Raw genomic sequence first — 20,216 nt, 5'->3', positions numbered from 1 at the left:
GGCAATTCATACGACACCTTGGTATCCCTCTTTAGTGTCCAAACGCCATGTCAATTCCAGGAGGAAGCATACTGGCCGGTGTTTCTGTCTTCTCCGAAAGGCTATTGAATTGACGAATCAAATCAATAACCTCTGCATACGAGGCCAGAAACTCTTGGTTTTCTCCTTCCTCCGGCGCTAGTGTACCACTCTCCGTCACGAGAGATGTTGTCTCGCCTCTATCTTCTGACAGACGGCCCGGAATTCCACGGCCGCCTGCCCCTACGGCGCGGCCTCTTTTGATCTTTGCTGGCCGCTGTTGGCTCGATCCCAGATAGTCAGCAGAGGGGAACGAGAACGTCTCACTCTTTCTCTGCTCACGGATCTAGAGCGAGAATCTCGTCTAGATCTCCAAGATGAAGGCTCCCTTAAGACAGAGGTAAGTTCGTCTTTTATTAGCATTGGCATCGTTTTCGAGCGTCGGCGAGCCAGGACCTCGGCCTTCTATCCAGACGGACACTGCCTTCCACGAACGTATCCGCCGAGGTTGCCAACTCTCTATTTTTTGTACTTTTAATAGGAGCCTTATCGTCCTTCGTACGTATTTTGAACGGCCCTTACGGGCGAAACTGGGATCCTGCATTCCATCCCTCTGCTGCACCTTTCGCCGCCAACGTCGATTTTACCAGAGGTATCGCAGTTTTTGCGATCCGAACTGGCAACTCCGCCTCGGCGCTAGCTCGCCGGCCGTCACCTCTCTCGCTTGTTCGGACTCTTGCGAACGGCTTCGTCTGGCAACCTTGTGCTTAATAGCCACTGATTTTCCGACCTTCTTGCTGACTTGGAAATGACAGTCTTCGTCCGAAGGAGAGGAAGAATTGATTCTTCTCCTCTTGGCCCGAGGATCCGCTAGGAACTCCCGAATCCTCCTCCAACGCTTGACTGGCGCTCGCCGTGACGTTATCGGACTTAGCGATGACGCCGAACTAGAGGAAGAAGACGAAAAGAAGGCGAATCACACTTTTTCTTTTTGTCTCTCTTATTCATTCTCTCCTCTATATCCTGTAACTTCTGCATTACAGTTTGCATTGACGGATCAGAAGGCGTATTAGCGTCTGGGTGCAGCGAAAAAGGCCGAGAATCGGTCTGTGACGTCATCACGCCTGCCATCTCAGATGTGACGTATGTGTGACGTCATCGCTCTCGTAGGGAGAGACTGAGCGGAAGCCACGTAAAGCCGTTGGTCCCATTGCTGAATAACCACTAGTTCCATGCAACGTAAAAACACCATACAAACAAACATACAGTATTATTGGATACAGTGAAGTCAAGCATAACTTTTTAAAAGTGCCAAGGTAAAGATGCATGTTCATTATATTTGTATTTTACGAGGGTCTCTCGGTGCTTTGGCAAGTGGCGAAATACATAACGATAACCAGACGACGAAATACATAACGATAACCAGACAACAGCGCCATCTATTGATAAAAAAAAATTAACTAAGTCTAGTTCATGTATTTAAGTACATTTTCAACTTAAAAACACTTTATATAAAGAAAAATAACCTTGTCCCATATGAATAGTTTCTAAAGATTAATTTATGCTAAATAGAAGCAACAAAATCACTCTAAATTGAGTTAAATATGGCAAAATAATCTTACCTCTGCCCTCATCTGATTTTTCCAACCCAAAACATGATCAGTTTGTTTGTATTTTATAACACAAATTATAATACCAAACTACATACTGTACAGTATTACAGGATACATACAGTGAAGTAAAGGATGACTTTTTGAAAGAGCAGAGGAAAAGATGCATATTCGTTATGTTTGTATTTTATGAAGCAATCTTGGCACCTAGCCTAAGCAACTGATAACCAGACAATGGTGCTATAAACCCTACAGTGTAAAACCCAGTTATGAATACAGTGGTACCTCGACATACGAAAGGCTCAACTTACGAAAAACTCGAGATACGAAAGCAAATACGAAGATTATTTTGGCTCTACATACGAAAATAGTTCAAGTTACGAAAGGTTGTTGCTGTAAAGTCCCGAGATTCGCTCGGACCACCGAGTACAATTTTAAAACTCGCGCGCCGCCAACTGAGTAAACTCGCCACCATCCTCCCGCTCTCCCATTGGTTCCTGATGCTAGTCACCCCATAAGATCCTGCTCTCCTACTGGTCAGCATCTACCCCTTGTGCTCTATGTATTCTATTGGTAAAAGGATGCTGTAAATGTAAAAACTTATTCATGAAATACATTAAAAAAAAAAAAAAAACATTAGGTAAAGATAGAATAAAGAATAGAAGTGAATGGTTATTATACTGTTTGGCAGTTTCAGTAGTTGAAGAAAGATAATGAAAATTTATGGCTTACTGTGTGCTAGGAAAAGTGATTGCTTGGTGATCGTTCAGTACTCTTTAAGTGCTGGATGTAAACAGAAGTTTGGAAGTTTTCTTTTTTTTTTGATGGCTTATTATAGTTAATGGTTACTTGATAATTATTTGAAATGAGTACATGCAATACATTTAATTAAAAAAATTGAGAATTAGATGTCATAAAATATAAAATAAATCAGACTGCTACCATCGAAGCCAACAAATACCTATTTTATAGAATTCTTCTTCTGTTTTAATATTACGTATATGTTTCATTATAGCTGTCAGTAACTCGGTATCTCCATTAGGTAAAGATAGAATAAAGAATAGAAATGAATGGTTATTATGCTGTTTGGTAGCTTCATTAGTTGAAGAGAGATACTAATGAAAATTTATGGCTCACTGTGTGCTAGGAAAAGTGATTGCTTGGCGATCATTCGGTACTTGTAAGAGCTGAATGTAAACAAATGATTGGAAGTTTTTTTTTTTTTTTTTTTTTTTTTTTTTTTTGTGTATTATAGTTAATGATTAATTAATAATTATTTGAAATGAGTACATACTGATTATTTATACATTTTATTGGCATATTCTAAGCTTTTAGCTTCTTAGGTTTAGATGTCAGAATCATAGACTAGGTTACAGTAGCAACTGCTAACATAGGCTAGGCTTATTGCTAAGGGACATATGCTAAAGTCCTAATATATGCAGTAAAAATGGGGTTGAACATTACATGCAGTTGAATATTACAGTATTTTGCCTTTTTGGAGTCATATTTCTTCCGTCGGATCGGCGTCGTAACCCTAGAACATGTGTTGTAGGCCTGGAAATATTATTTACTGGGGTGTTTTTGTAGGGCTTGGAATGGATTAGGCATTTTACATGTAAAATGCGATTCAAGATACGAAAAACTCATGATATGAAGGAAGCCTCGGAACGGATTAATTTCGTATCTCGAGGTATCACTGTATATTTAACAAGCACCATAAAACCAAATTGCCGCTAACCGATAGCAACGGTAACCACGGGCTGCCTGTACTGTGCTTCGTGTCATGTGAAAGCACATGCACATGGTCGATCACCAGCAGCTATATCTGAGAAAAGGTATTTAAACAATAAAACATGTATATTTTTTAACATATCCATTAACCATAATAGGGCTTACTTTGCATAAACTGTTCCAAGTCACACTAACATAATAGATTATGACAGCATGACAGGAGAAATATCCTACTATGCATGCCTAGCTCACACTTAACAGGTTCTGAAGGCAAGGTGTTACTCATCAGTGTTTATGAGGAAGAGAGGAAAGCACTGAAAGTTTATAATTTCTCCAATGGGCTTGTAAAAGAACTTGTTTTAGTGATAAGCAACATGCATTGTGGAGGAGTGATGTAGTGGTTGCATTTGACAAACGTTCTCAAGGGTCACTTGTAAGAGAGAGAGAGAGAGAGAGAGAGAGAGAGAGAGAGAGAGAGAGAGAGAGAGAGAGAGAGAGAGAGAGAGAGAGAGAGAGAGAGAGAAAGGCTGGTTGTTTTGGTTGTTGTCTCATTAGGTTGTTCATGTTTGTTGGAGGCAATAGGAAGGGTGTGGATGTTTTGTGTATTTGCTATGTCGTGTTTTATGTTTATTTGTTGTTGTTAAGATAGTTTGGGGAAGGTTTGTATCTGTGGTTTTCCATCTTGAAAGAGATGAGAGAGAGAGAGAGAGAGATGAGGAGAGAGGAGAGGGAAGAAGAGAGAGAGAGAGAGAGAGGAGAGAGAGAGAGAGAGAGAGAGAGAGAGAGAGAGAGAGAGTGGTGAATGGATAGTTAGTGAATGGACCGCTTGTTTGGTAGATGTATTGGGTCCGTCTGCTAGCTCGGTCACTGAGCCTTGAGTGAGGGAGTCTGGGTCAGTCAGCTAGTGGAGTGATGAGCAGTCAGTATTTGAAGGCAGTTATTGGTGGTCAGTTGTCATTGTATGTTTTTGATTGTTTTGATGTTGAGTAATTGAGTTTGTTGTGCTTGTGTCCATCTGATGGTTGTTGAGCTAGTGAGTCTGTTGTGTTTGATGTTTTTTGAGTTGTTGCGAATTCTTGATGTTGGTGCGGCAACTGCAGGATGATTGGGGTATTGAGTTGTGTGACTGGTGGAGAAAGTGAGGATGGAAGGGTTGAAGGAGATAGAGAGGCTGAAGGATGGAAGGGTTGAAGGTGATAGAGAAGCTGAAGGAGGAGTTACGGTTGGTGAAGGAAGCTAAGGGAAGATTGGAAGTGGAGAATGAGAGGATGAGGGTAGAGTGTGAGGAGCTGAAGAGCAGAGGAAATGAGAGGAATGCTAAGGAGTGCGAAAAGTGGAAATGAAAGAAGAGGTGAAAGGAGCAGAAGAGAGAATGGTTGAGAAAATGGATGAAAAATTTGGGGGAATGATGAATGCAGTGCAAGAGATGATGCAAGAAATGATGAAGGGATTCATGGGAGAGGGAGTTGTAGGAGGTAGGCCTACTGGGTCTTGTGACGGGCCAGGAGTGGTAAAGGAAGCGAAAGAGCGAGTGGATGAGAGTACGAGTGACAAAGGTGATTTGGTTGTGATAGGTAAGGGAAAGAAGGGGAAGACACAGGATAAAGATAAACCTGAGGACAAGAATAAGAAGGGGGCTGAGGAAAAGAAGAAGACTAAGGGAAAGAAGGTTAGTAAGGGTGACGGACAGGACGAGATACCGGTGAGTGGAAACAGGTAGGTAGAAAGAAGGGTAAGAAGAGTGTAGTCAGGAGTATGGACGTGAGTATGGAAGTGGATTCGCTGTATTCGGAAGAGGGAAACAAGGGTCAGAATGGAAGTAGCGAAAGTGAGAGTGAGAGTGAGCAGGAAGTACGAAAGGCTGTGTACGTATATGAGAGAGGTACCCCGATGTGCACAATACGAGGAATATGGTAGTAGGGACATAGGGGACTTTTTTAAGGAATATGAGAGGTATTGTGAGGCAAAGTATGGGGATAACAAGAGAGTCTGGGCAAGAGAGTTAGGTAGCTTTTTGACGGGATTTTTGTTGAGTATGTATGGGGTAATGATGAGTGTAGGGAATGTGCCATATGAGAGTGTGAAAGCTAGGATTGTAGAACAGGCAAAGAGGATAAAGAGTAGTGTTAGATATAGAAGAAAGCAAGATTTTGAAGAGGCAAGAATGAATGTTGGTGAGTCGTTGTCGATGTATGTCTGTAATTAGAAACATTAGCCAGGAAAAAGTTTGGGGGCGAAGGGATAAATGAGTGTAAGGAGTTAGTTCGAAAGTTGTTGGCAACTGTACAAGAGAGTGTATATGAGTTTATGAATCTGAAACGTAAGGAGAAAATGTGATGGACGAATGAAAGGTTGACATGGAACGACATTTTAGAAATAGTACAAGATTATGAGCTAGATAGGTGTATGAAAGAGAGTAGAAGTGTTAGTGTTAGGACTGAAGTAGCTGAAGTTGTACCAGAATTTAAAAGCTATAGGGAGGCAGTTTTGGAAGAGCCGAGGGGAATGGCAGAGCAAGTGGTAGACAGGAGCATTAGGGCAAGTAATGTGAGTGTAGTTAGCCCTAAAAGAGATAGGAGCGCGAGTGTTGGAAGAGTAGGGTTAGTTAGTCGTGAGCGAGAAGATCAGTGTTATAGATGTGGTGAGTCAGGACACAGGAAGAATGAATGTCGGTGGGCGTTAGGAGCGTGCTTCAGGTGTGGGCAAACAGGGCAATTGGTGAGCGAGTGTAAGAAAGATAGGGATATTAAATGTTATAGGAGTGGACAGGCAGGGCACATAGCTAGTGGATGTCGGGGTAACCGTATGAACATAGTTTGCGGCAACTGCGGGAAGAACGGGCATTATGCTAGGATGTGTAAAGAACAGCGTGCGAAATGTGTTGAATGCGGAATGGAAGGTCACGTGGCGAGTGTGTGTAGGCGAAAGAGGATGAGTCAGGCTGAGAATTTGGGAAACTAGGTTAAAAGGGGATTCAGTTGGGTGGGTCCTCTGGTATGTGGGCAGTAAGAGTGATACATGTGCGTGAAGGATTGTTACATGAAAATGGGTTTGGGGATAGAGCTCATGAATGTATGAGTGTAAAAGTGAGATGCAAAGGGGCGTGTTTGGTTGCTTTGATTGATACTGGGTGCAGTGTCAATGTTCTTTTTAAGAATGGATGCGACAAGTTGCGGAGCGAGTGTGAAATCAGGGAGTGTAAAGGGGAGGTATGAGGAATAGGAAATTTAGGTATGCCTGTGGTGGGAGTGGTGTGTGAAAATGTAGAAATCAGAGGGGTAGTGGTGGATGAAAGTGACTTTTATGTGATCGAAGGAGTGAGTGATAAGTATGATATGTTTTTAGGGTATGGGTTCTTGAGGAAGTGTGGGATGGTGGTCGGTCCAAACGCAAATATGGTTAAGTTGCATATGAAGGGAAACAAGTGGAGAGTTGTACTTAGGTAGAAATGGGGAGGTAACCAGTAAAATATGGAAGGGGGTGCCGTTAATTGCGAAAGAGAGTGTAAAGGCGCCGCGAGAAGTCAGAGAAGTTGTTAGTGTGAAAGTTGCGTGGCCGGATAGTCTTGGGATTGTCAAAGGTGACAAGTGCGCATATGTGGTTGAGGGTGTGGATGCGAACAAGTTGGTAAGAGCAAGCGTGCATGTATACGACGGGATTTTGGATATGGAGAGTCCGCAGGTTTTTGTAGCCTCATTGCCGAGTGTTAAGAAAAAACGAGTGCGGTGAGTACGTGTGGAAGATTGGCCACATGAGTTGGGTGTGTATAAGAGGGTTGCTAAATGGTTTGTGGTTTGTAAAAACATAGTGTACTTTTTGCATCCGGAAGGGGTGTATGACAGGGAAGTGTATGTGCCGGTGTTTTCTGTTGAGTCAGCAGTGAGTATGTGTTTGTTGGTGCATGATCGGTTTGGGCATATGGGGAAAAATAAGTTGTGGGAATGCATGAGAGAGAGATTGTATGCGCCTGGGCTGAATAAGATTTGTGTGGATGTGGCTGTTACGTGTGAAGACTGTCAGAGGGGAAAGTATCAGTGTGTGCATGCGAGTCCGCCTGTGTTGTGATTGCAGATGAAAGAGGCGTTTGAAATGCTTGTGATTGATTGTGTTTCATTGCCAAAGACTGTGAGGGGGCATGTGGGAATGGTTGTGATGGTGGATCACGAGTAAATTTGCCTATGCGGTTCCCATCAAAGATCAGAGGAGTGAAACTGTTGTATGGATGGTGGGGCAAGTGATGTTGCCTATGTGTGTGTGTAAGCCGGCGAAAATGTTGAGTGATAATGGGCTTGAGTTTGTGGGGTGGGAATTTGAAGGAATGTTGAAGGAATGGGGTATTGTCCATGTGTATTCTACTCCGTATATGCCCAGTGCGAATGGTTTGGCGGAAAGGACTGTTAGAATGATGACCGAGATTTTGCGAATGATGAGTAAAGGCAACAATGATTGGGATATGTATGTAGGACGTGCAGTGAGGGTATATAACGCCACACTGCAGAAGAGTATAGGTATGTCTCCTTGTAAATATGTGTTGAATTTTGAAAGGATTGTTAGGCCGCGGTTGGGTCTGTCAGAGTGATCGAGATTTGTGGAAGAAAGCCAGTGAAAGGTTTGAAAGTTTTAGGATTGGAGATAAGGTGTTGAAAGAGGTGGTTGAGAAAGGGAGAATGAATGTGAATAAGGTAAAGGAGTAATTTGAAGGGCCTTTTGAGATTTTGGAAGTGGGACCAAGTGGATTGAGTTATGTGTTGGGGAAATTGCGAGGAGATGGGGGTGTGGATGAGGTTAGGGCACACCATAACCAGCTCCGTAAGTGGAGGGAAGTACCCCAGTATGTTCGGGAGAATGCGATGAGTAAGTGGTTGAGGGTGAATAAATGTGAGCTGAGTGTCAGTGAGCAAATGGGTCTGGAAGATCGGCAGTTAGTTTTGGTTGAGTATGGAAGAAAGCAGAAGGAGGTAAGGAAAGGGAATGAAAGGGAGGAACGTGAACTGCATGATAGAGGGGTTAGTGTTAGGGTAAAAATGGTGAATAAGGCGTGTAATACAGATGACTTTGAGGGGAGGAATGATACATATAGCGTGTGTGGGTTTGAATTATCAGGGTTTAGTGAAGTTTCACCAGGAAGGGAATCAGGTGGTAAGGATGTACTTGGCAGTATGAATGAGTCTCTTCGGGAGTTTGGCAGGAGTGTAAATGAGGTGATTGATTTGGTGGCAGAGTTACGAGAGATATTCAGACAAGAGTTGGAAGGGGTAGATGAGATAGTGAATGGGATTTGGGAGGATGGTAGTGAGGCAGATGGTAAATGGAGTCTGACTGGAAGTGGTCTGGGAGAAGTGGATGGCAGTGTAATTGAGAGTGTATATGAGGGCCCTCAAACAAGATCCAGGGGACCTGCGTCCGAGCATCCGTGGGTGTTGAGGAAGGCTATTTAGTGTGGGTGTTGTGAGTGTAAGGAGACGTTGTGAAATGTAATGGGAGGGGAAATATGGAGGAGTTATGGAGTTCCATTTGACAACGTCAGAGAGAGAGAGAGAGAGAGAGAGAGAGAGAGAGAGAGAGAGAGAGAGAGAGAGAGAGAGAGAGAGAGAGAAGAGAGAAGAGAGAGAGGAGAGGAAGAGAGAGGAGATAGAGAGAGAGAGAGAGAGAGAGAGTAATTGGTGGTTGGATGGTTAACGATTGAATTGGCTGTTGCTGAGTTCTGGGTCGTCTGCTGGTCCTGTTAATTGTTGGAGTTGTGTGTTTTGGTTGGTTTTTGAGTCAGTCTTTGGTGAGAGCTGGTGATAGACAGTAGTGTTGGCAGCCTTTTCAGTGAAGGCATTGAAAGTCAGTTGAGTTGTGTTATTGATTTGTTGTTTGTTTTGTTTGTTTTGATATCGTTGCTTAAGAGCTGCTGTGCCTGTTTTGTTGGATTTGTTGTGCTATGAGGTTTTTGTTGGGTTATATGTGAGTTCCTGAGGGTTGTATGTGATTGTTGTAGCTAGTTGAGGGTTGTTGTTGGTTGTTGTTGTGAATTCTTGGTGTTGTAGTGGGTGTGTGTGTTGCCTTTTTTTGTGTTGTTGTTTTTGTGTTAGTGATTGGTTGTGCAGTGGTCTTTTGTTGTGGTTGCATTCCTTGGTTGTTGTTGTTGTGTTCCTTGTTGGTTTGTTGTGTTGTTGAGTTGTAGTTGTGTTCCTTGTTTGTTGTTGTGTTGTTGAGTTCTGGGGTTGTGGTCCTTGGGTGTTGTGTTGACTTGTGGTCCTTGGTTGTTGTTGTTGTTGTGTTGTTGGGTTGTGGGTTGTGGTTCTTGGTTTTGGCTTGTGGTTGTTTATGTCTCAGCAACATCGACCAGCAGACAGCACAGGATAGCTCGAGTATCTGGAGTGGTTGGGTTAGTACATGTGTTTTGAGAGTTTTTTGTTTTTTGTGTTTTGTGTTTTTTTTTTTTTTTTTTTTTTTTTTTTTGTGTAGCTATAGATCAATTGTCCTTCGTGTATTTTGTTGTGTAAAGAGGAAAGTGTGACAGAGGGTGAGTTCGGCAGCTGGACTGATTAGGTATATGTGGGGGGGGATTCTGCAGCTTGTTTTTTGAGCTTGTGATCCCGCCACAATGTTGATTGGTGTTTGTTTGTGTTAGTGATTTGTTGTGTTTTTTGAGTTGTTGAGAAATCTTGGTGTTGTATTGGTGATTGTGTAGTGATTTGTTGTGTTGTATTTGAGTTGTTGCTGGTTTTGGTGCTTTTTTTTTTTTTTTTTTTTGTATTGATATTTGGCAGTTTGTTGGTCTGGTGCTGGGTGCTAGTGGATGAGTTTGTGTCTCAGTGACTGTATCCAGTGGACAGTGCAGCGTCTCATTCTGATTGTGTCATGAGTTGGTGAGTACATGGGTTTTGAGAGTTTTTGTGTTTTATCTCGTTGAACCAATAGTCCTGTTAGTAATTATTAACGTTAAGAGGAAAGTGTGGCAGGGGGAAATTTTGGTAGCTGGACAGACTAATGTAAAAGTAGGGAAATCATTGTTTACTTTGCTTTGCTTTGCTTGTGATCTGGCCACAGCATCTGGGAAAGGGTTATTAAATTTTTTTAAAGAGCTTTAAATACTTGATTGCTGGAATTTCACAATAGCAACTTTAATAGTACAAACTTTGTAATAATATTTCTGGATATGCAAAAATGATATTAAAAGAGCAATTTCAAATAACAAAGGACTCTTACCATTGGTGGTCCTTCTCCAGGAGGTCCCATTGGACCCATTGGGCCCATTGGCCCCATAGGGCCCATAGGGCCTCCCATTGGTCCCATTGGGCCCATCGGTCCTCCCATTGGTCCCATGGGACCCATTGGACCACCTGTAGGGCCCCACATAGGACCCCAGGGACCAGGTCCAGGGCCCATAGGACCAAAACTTGAACTTGACTGATTTCCATCCATTGCTTGTACAGGAGTATTACCTGAAACAATAAAGATTTATAAAAATAGAGTTAAAATAATAACAGTTTATCAAATTCATGATTATTTTTATCTAAATTATTCTTAACATAAAAAGTCTGGTAAGTCACTTATGTAAAATGTCTTTTTTTTTAAACTTAGTTTCGATCTCCAAGAAAACTGAAACAAGACTTGTGTTTAATATCAATTGAATAACAGGTGCTAAAAATTAGAAGGAAATAACCTTCAATCAATAGGTAGAAAGTTATTTATTTTATTCTGGAGTCTTAGCGTTTTCAATCCCCATAAATGCAAATTATAGGTCATACAGGTGCGCCCTCAATTTACAGTGACACCAATTTATGGCAATTCGATCTTACAGCACTTTTCCAGTGCTGTAAACAATGCTTTACAGAGCCATAACTTGAGGTTGCATCAAATTATGGCACTGTAGGCAGTGTTGAGCATCAAGTTATGAAGAAATAACTCAAGATATGGCGCCGTGAACGCTGTTAAAGTGCTGTTAACGGTGAAAAACTGACTTATGGCAGAAATCAACTTACAGCAAGGGGCTGGAACAGATCCCCCACCGTAAGTCAAGGACGCAACATATAAATTGAGAGAACACAGTTCTATTCATTTGATTATATTATAAATTTCAGGGCATATTGCTTATATGAAAAAATAGTTTTAGTGCAAAAATCAGCTTTCTTACTGTCATAGTTTCATAGTTATTACAAAACAAGGTATGCTCCCCCACTTTTACGCGGTATTAGGTTCCAGAACCTGCCGTGGAAATGCAAAAATCCCCTCTAAAAATCCTTATAACTGGATTATAACGGCCAAATACCCAGTACCCCATAAACTAAAATGCTTATAACTGTCTATTTTAACATTTCACCGCTTAATTTGATAGTTCAAACAAAAATATACCTTAAATTATCATACTAAAACAATTTAATATAATTTCAAACAGGAAACACACCCAAAAACTATCATCCCAAAACATCCTAGGACATCTTAGATTAGTACTCTTTTACAACTGTTATTCTTAAGTATACACACACATAAAATGATTTACTCATTTTAAAACATTAATATTAATGTAAACAGCAAAGTATCTATAAAATTTTTAATACAAATTAAACAAATCTGTCATAAAGAAAGTTTGACAACTGTTACCCCTTTACTGTATACATAAGCCGTTTTATATCATAGCACTGAAGTACTAACCCTCTGAAAATTATCACTAATTTTCTTTTTTTGAATAACAACACTGTTTATTCCCTAATTACTGTATTTTTCATATTGTGTATGTGACAAAATATTGATTTTTATGATAAAAATTATTTACATCATACTTATAATGTATACTTGTGTATCTATTAACCCTTTACTGGCCACTGGACGTATTTTACGTCGACATTTTTTGTCTCTCGGGTGCCGACTGGACGTATTTTACGTCGTCATACAAAAGTTTTTTTAAAAATTCGCGGAAAAATACTTTTAGGCCTACCAGCCAAAAACTCTTGAATCACGCGCCGTGGGGGATGCTGGGAGTTCACGGATCAAGGTGTTGTTTTGTTTAAAATCGTTATGCAGGCGCGCAAGCGCGAATTTCTTTCTTGCCGCACTAAAAAGTATCTGTGACACATCTCGGAAATTATTTCGTCACTTTGACATAATTTTTGTACCATTTTAAATTAGCCGTTACATGGAGTATCAGATATGAAAATGTGCGCATTTTTATGTAGAACACAACAAAAAAATACTTATGATTGTAGCTTTTATCAGTTTTGAGATATTTTCATATAAATAACTATAAGTGCCAAAATTTCAACCTTCGGTCAACTTTGACTCTACTGAAATGGTCGAAAAACGCAATTGTAAGCTAAAACTCTTATATTTTAGTAATATTCAATCATTTACCTTAATTTTGCAACTAATTGGAAGTCTCTAGCACAATATTTCGATTTATGGTGAATTTATGAAAAAACTTTTTCCTTATGTCCACGCGGTAACTCTTCCGGAAAAAATCATACATGCGATTGTGGTAATGTTTGGACCATTTTAAATTAGCCGTTACATAAAGTTTTATATATGAAAATGTGCGCAATTTCATGCACAATACATCTAAAAACAACCTAGGGTTGTAGCTTTTATCAGTTTTGAAATATTTTCATATAAAAAATAAGTGACAAATTTTCAACCTTCGGTCAACTTTGACTCTACCGAAATGGTCGAAAAACGCAATTGTAAGCTAAAACGCTTATATTCTAGTAATATTCAAGCATTTACCTTCATTTTGCAACAAATTGGAAGTCTCTAGCACAATATTTAGATTTATGTGGGAAATTTATAAGAAAAAAATAACATTTTCTTTACGTCCGCGCGGTAACTTACGAAAAAATCATACGTGCGATTGTGGTAATGTTTGCATAAAGTTTTATATATGAAAATGTGCGCAATTTCATGTAGAATACAACAAAAAATAATTGAAGGTTGTAGCTTTTCTCATTTTTGAAATATTTGCATATAAATTACGACAAATTAGAAAAAAAAAAAAAAAACCACGTTCGGTCAACTTTGAACTCTACCGAAATGGTCGAAAACAAACAATTTAAATTAAAGCTAAACTCTTAGGGCAGTATGAGTAATATTCAGTCATTTATCTTCATCTTGAAACAAATTCGAAGTCTCTAGCACAATATTTTAGATTTATGGTGAATTAAAAAAAAAAACAAAAAAAACTTTCCTTTCCTCCGCGCGCGGATTCTCCGCCACAAATCTCCGAAATGCATACGTCCCATTCTCGGAATATTTGCTCCGTTTCATATTAGACATTTCATAGAGTTTTATATATGAAAATTTGTGCAATTTCATGTAGAATAAAACTAAAAATATTTCAAGGTTGTAGCATTTCTTATTTCCGAAATAATTGCATATAAAAAAATATATATAAAATAAATTCGACAATCAGTCAACTTTAACTCGTCAGATATGGTCGAAAACTGCATTTGTAAGCTAATATTCTTACAGTATAGTAATATTCAATCATTTGTCTTCATTTTGAAAGAAATTGGAAGTCTCTAGGACAATATTTAGATTTATGGTGAATTTTTGAAAAAAATATTTGTTTACGTCTGCGCATTACGAATTCATGCATTATTTTGTGATAATATTTTCTCTGTGTTGCCTTTATCGTTTTACATCGTGTTATATACCAAAATGATCGCAATTTAATGTACATTACAACGAAAAAAAAGTAACTTGTTACCTTTAACCGTTTTGCGCACAGCGCGATTTGAATACAATCTATATATGAAATTTTGTTTTTTGCGCTTATCATATATCGCATTATTTATAATTATGATAATGATAATATTTTTTCGATTTCTGATGTTTGCATACTAAACTTCAGCCAATGACAAAAAAAGGAGCCAAAAATGAACTCTTAACCTTGAAAACTAAGCGCGCTGTGATTTTTTGAAAAAAATATTTTTTCCGCTTCCGCGCTCACTCTGAAACACCTCCGGCACACGGGAGACATTTTTTTTTTTACCGCTTCGGCGTTTAAGGGTTAATCTCATTCTAGGTTGGGCCCCAAACTGAGCATAATAGGTGTACAATTTCTCTCTCTCTCTCTCTCTCTCTCTCTCTCTCTCTCTCTCTCTCTCTCTCTCAGGGTAATGTAAGATGTATTTGAAATTATATTACTGTAAAGTTTTTTATGAGAAAGCATGTTGTAGAATACTTAAAATACTATTTGCTAATTATTTTCATTTCACTTTCCAGTCTGTTTTCACTAGAAAGTAAAATGAAAATAATTAGTGAATATTTTAAATACTGTACAATATACTTATCATAAAAAATCTTTACATTAATATCAATCCAAATACATCTTACATTACCCTGAGAGAGAGAGAGAGAGAGAGAGAGAGAGAGAGAGAGACACACACTATCCTCAGTATGGGGCCCAACCTGGAATGAGCTTAACAGATGATACAAAGCTAAATTATAAGTATGCTGTAAATCATTTTCATCATAAAAATCAGTATTTAGTTATACTACACACAATATGAGAAAATAAAGAAATTAGTGAGTAAATATTGTTGCTCTATAAAGAAAAAGCAAATTAGTACCAATTTTAGTGATATGGTCAATAGAAAAAAGCTGCAAATTAATGAAAATTCCCCATGGAAAAGTGAGTAAAGTGGTTCACAAAAATCTGCGACAATGTGAACTGCGTTAACTGAAACAAGTAAAACTGGGGGAGCACTGTAATACTTTTTTTTTTTTGCTTTTTTCTCAAAACTCACTTTTATAAAAAATAAATGCTTCAATCTCTAAGATGACTGAACTAAATTCAACTAAACTTTTACAGCTTGTATAATACCTAAACATATACCAATACTAAGTACAAGTTGCGTAAATTATTTTTGAATGCAACTTTTTTGAAATACTATTTTTGAAAAGTTTTAAAATGTTTTTTTTTTAAACTGCAAAATTTATGAACTCAAGAGGTCCAATACCATTATCTCCCCCACCTAATTTTTCAGTATTAGCTGTATACTAACAAGTGGTAAAAATTTTAAGAGAATCCCTTCAATCATAAGGTAAAATGAAGCACTTTCTGTATAATGGGGTCTTATGGCGTCAGCAAGCCCCTAAGCCAGTATGGATTATAGCCTAGAAGTAGGAAACAGACAATACTTTGTCATTTCTCAAGAAGTGTAGACCTTTCAACATTGGTATTCTTGTTAATACAGGAGTGAAGACAGGGACTGCCTCTGGATTTGCATCATAATCTATACAGCTCCAGCTATAATGAACAAAAAGTATTATACTTCTCTTTTTGTCATTGGGAATAAATCCCTAGATGATAATAAAAAGTTTCTGGAGCTCAGGAGCTAGAAGTTCTGTGAGGTTAGTTGAAGCAATTCAGTATCTCCATGAGACTTTCCACTTACCCGCCTGACGAAGCAAATTACTATGGAAGTAACGCCTAGGAATTTGACTGAAACGTGGAAAGACCAGGAACCAATGCATCCTCTGCCACCAAAACAGGATTAGAAACATGGTGGGGTTCCTGGTAGTTCTCAACCCTAGAGTACCCCTTTCAACAGCGGAACCATAGGGAAGGCATACATGAATAGGTGTATCGAATCCTGAAACCCAACGTCTGCTCCCCAGACTTGAGGGCCCATAATTGGGGGGAAAATTATTCAGCTTAGCAGCAAAGAGATTGGCGAAGGGTTGCCAAACACTCCTAACTACCATGCAACCTATAGGGAAAGATCAAATGTGGGAGATGACCTGTTCTAGTCCTGGATGACCTTACGTGTCAACCAGGAAACAACTGAGGTATATGCACAATATTCCTCTCCACTGTCCAGAGGCTAAAGTTTTGATGATGGCTCCCAAAGTTCTGAATTTATGAACCCTACCTTCTAATATAAGCTAGAGCAGGCACGTCCAAGGAGACAAATTACTTACATCCATTCTGGCTTGTTTCTACTGGCGACCACACCTTAAAGTGATGGGTTCCTGATATCCACAACCACACCCCCTCCTCATCTGAGGCAACTGCATACAGTGATCTGGAAAAACTAAGCCCTATCAATAATAATGCATACAGTGAGAGGTCTGGGTTTAGGGACTCTAGGGACTTTCCTGTGAAAAGCAATACTAAGAACAATAACCAATAAAGGAAATGCATCTGTTCTTGGCTCTACGCTACAATTCAAAGTCTGGCAAAGTCTCTCTCCATGCCAATGCAACTGAAGAGGTAACAATCCAAAGTTAATACAGGTAGTCCCTGGTTACTGGAAGGCATCCATTCCGATGGCTTAATAAGCAAAAATTGCAGATAACCTAAAATCGGCAATTTTTGGCACTTATCGGTGCCCATGACCGGTTAATGGCATCTCTGTTGGGTAAGTATCCATGCCAATACTCTATTATTGGTGCCATAACTGGAAATCAAAGGATTTTGGCATCAGACAAGCCCCATAAAACAGGATCACCAATAAACGAGGCTGCCAATAACTGGGGACTGCCTGTACTCAGAACTGACTTCCCCACAGAGGATAAGTGGCTTAGGCAAAACAACCAGCATTAGGGAGCATGCACCCTGAGCAAAAGAATTCTCTCACAATTAACAACAAATTGTCTACTTGTGCTTGAACAGAACAGAATCTATCCCCATGCCCAAGTAGATCACTCTTTGCGTAAGTTAAAGAGATGACCTCAGACCTTTTAGTAAGCATAGGGCCTCACCAAGCCCAGTGCAGGCTCTCTTACCCTCACGGAAACTCCCTAGAGTTCACAAGATAACTCACTGTCCAGACACAGAAGTAACTATATTCATAAAAAGAACTGAGCCCAAAACCAAGAGCTCGACATTGATATGCCTTTCCCCCAAAGGCTAGAGTAGACACGTCCAGAAAGTGAATGGGGACACGAGACTTCTTGATCAACGCATGTCTCTTCTTTAGGTTGCTCTGTATGACTGAAAGGTCGAAGTGGCAGTGAATTCCTGAAAGGAATGTGCAAAAAAAAATAAAAAAAACTTTCATAGAACTTCCATTACCAGGGAGTCTACAAGTGTTCCCTCACTTGAGTGAAGAGGTCCAGTCTGGAACTACCAGCATATGAAGACTTGATGAGCTAATCAGATTTAGGAATCTTGATATAGTGGAGGAAATGCACAACTGCCTTTGGTATTAAAAGACAACTGGATCCTTGCTGCCAAAAAGGACACTTCCCTCCTAACCCAGTAGGGAAGACAGGAGAAGGAGGTAGAATTCCCCAGTGTGTTTATATATAGAGGAAGAGGAGGGGACTTCCCTCAGTGGACAGGGAAAGGAGGAGAAAAGTACTAATGGTCTTCAGAGACTCCTTCCTTGTCCCCATAGCTATCGAAAAAGATGGCTTGTCGTCTATTCCTTCTCAATGGATGAGCTGAGACATAAGCCAGTTCACCTATCCCATTCCAAAAAAGGTCTTGTTAAGGAAACAAAAACCTTTGGGGCTATCAGGGATCCTTGGCCCAAAGAGGGAGTCTGCCAAACTCCTACAAACGCTAACAGTATCCAGCACAAAGCACTAATGAGCATAGCTTCCATGGCGTTAGCCAAATCTAATATTCTCAGGCTCTTGAAATGAGAAAAACATCTGGGGGAGGGAGCAATCTTCACCCTAATACATACAGTCAAATTTCTAACCATAATGAAAGAATATTTCTCAATTACCTATTATTTTTTCCCAAACCACATGGGGAGCAAAAGAAGGTGGAGCGGGAGTGAGAGGAATTAACCTAGGTTACCAGGGAGGCTAATGGAGGAAGAGGAGAAGCAACACCAGAATACAAAACGAAAAGACCAAGTTACTAGGCTTATGGCGTGCCTTCACGAAATGTGTATATAGTCTATCGACCTCTAGTATCTTTCATCCTCTCTTCATATCAGTCCTTATTATCTTCACATCAAGTAAACCACACTTGTTCATTACGTGAACAAACCATTGGTCTTAGATCGGGTGAAGAGTGGTCAAACGCCGATCATCTACGTCAGTCTTTTCTTAACTGCCTGGACGAGAGTTGGGTTTTCCTCTCTTGGCCTTTTCCCGGTTCTTGCCCGTTTCGTTTCCTTTACTGTGTGTGTGTGTGTGTGTTTTTACCTGGTATTATGGCTTCTTCTGCTCCTTCTCGACATCAGCGTTTGTGCCCTGGAGTTCCTGGGTTCCCATGTTCTCGTTTTTTGGCTTCGTCAGCAACAGACCCTCACATCACATGCAGGTCGTTCGAATTTTTGTACGATTATGAATCCTTGTATGGAATGCTGGGCATGGCCTATGGAGCAGTGGAGGAAGTTTTATGGTAAGAGGGAACATTGGAGAGTTTCCACTCTTCCTACTTGGGAGGGCTTTGCTCCTATTCCTGATGTTTCGTCTTCCGCAGTAGTCAACCCCCATAGTAGCGTTGTCCCGGCATCTCCTTCCTTTTCTTCCATTGATTCGTCGATGGAAGTATCAGGAGGTCGCCAGGGTATTTTTTGTAATGTAGCCCCCTCTTCCTTGGGAGCTTTTTCGGTTCCCGAGAAGGGTGAGGTTTTTTCATCATTCTCGTCTCTTCCAGAGTCGGAGGCGTCCAAATGGCGGCGATTTGGAAGACGCTTGAGCTAGGGGGTACCCCGTCCTTGGAGGGGTTGCTAGTGCATTTTGTGGAGGCTCCCACCCCCCCTTCCCAGTCCAGCCAGGCCATCCCCCCTCCTCCCAGCCTCGTCTCCGCGGGTGGGAGCCATCTTGTATTGCTCCGCCGGTGTCTGCCGTCTCTTTGTGTATTCCTCCGCCAGTGGCGTCTCTTTCCCCCTCGCTCAGAGAGGAAGCTGTGACGTCACCCTCATCGATGACGTATCTCCCAGTCGCCTCCTCCAATCTGCCTCACTTAGCCGCGACGTCATCTCTGCAGCCCAGTTCGCAACATTTCCCTTCCTTGTCTTCAGAGCCTTCTCTGGCACATCAGTCCGAGGTCATATGCCAGGCAGTGCTTCAGAGGCTGGACTCTGTTTTGGATGTGAAGTTGGCTGCCTTATCGGTTGGGAGGACTGGTAGAAAACGCATTGCTTCGTCCCCGCCTTCCGAGAAGAGTGCACATAAGAAGCTAGTGCTGTCTTCCTCTCCCTCTACCCCCTCTATGCCTCATAGGTGTATTAAGCGTTGGAAGGCTATGGACTTTGCCCTTCCTTCGCCGCCGAGGGAGGAGCAGCGCGGACATGCTGTGGTTTCGGGCAGTTTTAGTGATGTATGTTCTGCAGGGGTTGCTTCGCCGCCAAATCTCGTACATGCAACCACCCCAACCCCCCTTCCGTCCTTGCACATCGCAAGCATGTTGCAACCTCCCCTGTCGTGCACGTGATGGTAGTGCTCCTTCTTCTCCAAGGCCTATTTGTCACCGTAAAGATCTGAAGGCGCCTGTCAAGAGGTCGAAGGTAATGAGCACGGAGGTGGGCCGGATTGATTGCCTGCCTCTCTAACTGGTGCCTCCAAGACTTCCACTATAAGGGATTCTCCGTCAATCTCGAGTGCTCGAGTTTACCCCCCATCTCACGTACGTATGGCCGCCACGCCCGTGTCTGTTCATGGACGTCTGGAGTCACCTGTTGAGGTAAGTGATGTGCCTAGTGTTACAGTGGGTCTGTCTCAGAGGCTGATGCTTGGAACCACCCCAGATAGGTTAGTTGGGGTTTCAGACTGTTTGGCTACTAACCCTTCTGTAATTTTGGTGAAGAAGGCGCATTTGAAGAGCCTACACATCCTTCTTGTCATCAGTCGCTGGTGCCAGAGCAGGAGTAGGGGTACACGCCAGAGTTTCTGTCTTCCTTTTTGGAAGTTGTTGATCTCATTCGAGGGTTCAACAATTAGGAAAGTAGGACTCAGGCTCGGTCG

The 20,216-nt window shown here is 41.1% G+C and overlaps 1 protein-coding gene across 2 annotated transcripts in view; it reads right to left on the bottom strand.

Moving 5' to 3' along the window:
* Positions 1-20,216, bottom strand: part of LOC135195022 (ecto-NOX disulfide-thiol exchanger 2-like) — a 200,809-nt gene that overhangs the window by 94,108 nt on the left and 86,485 nt on the right. For both annotated transcript variants that reach the window (XM_064221323.1, XM_064221321.1), the window contains exon 6: positions 10,557-10,792. In XM_064221323.1, the coding sequence (XP_064077393.1) occupies positions 10,557-10,792 (236 nt within the window). The remainder of the gene's footprint in view (positions 1-10,556; positions 10,793-20,216) is intronic.

Source organism: Macrobrachium nipponense, chromosome 15, assembly GCF_015104395.2.
Source record: "Macrobrachium nipponense isolate FS-2020 chromosome 15, ASM1510439v2, whole genome shotgun sequence".
Classification (NCBI taxonomy): domain Eukaryota; kingdom Metazoa; phylum Arthropoda; class Malacostraca; order Decapoda; family Palaemonidae; genus Macrobrachium; species Macrobrachium nipponense.
The sequence above is the reverse complement of the archived record's forward strand: the minus strand, read 5'-3'. Positions and strand labels throughout refer to the sequence as shown.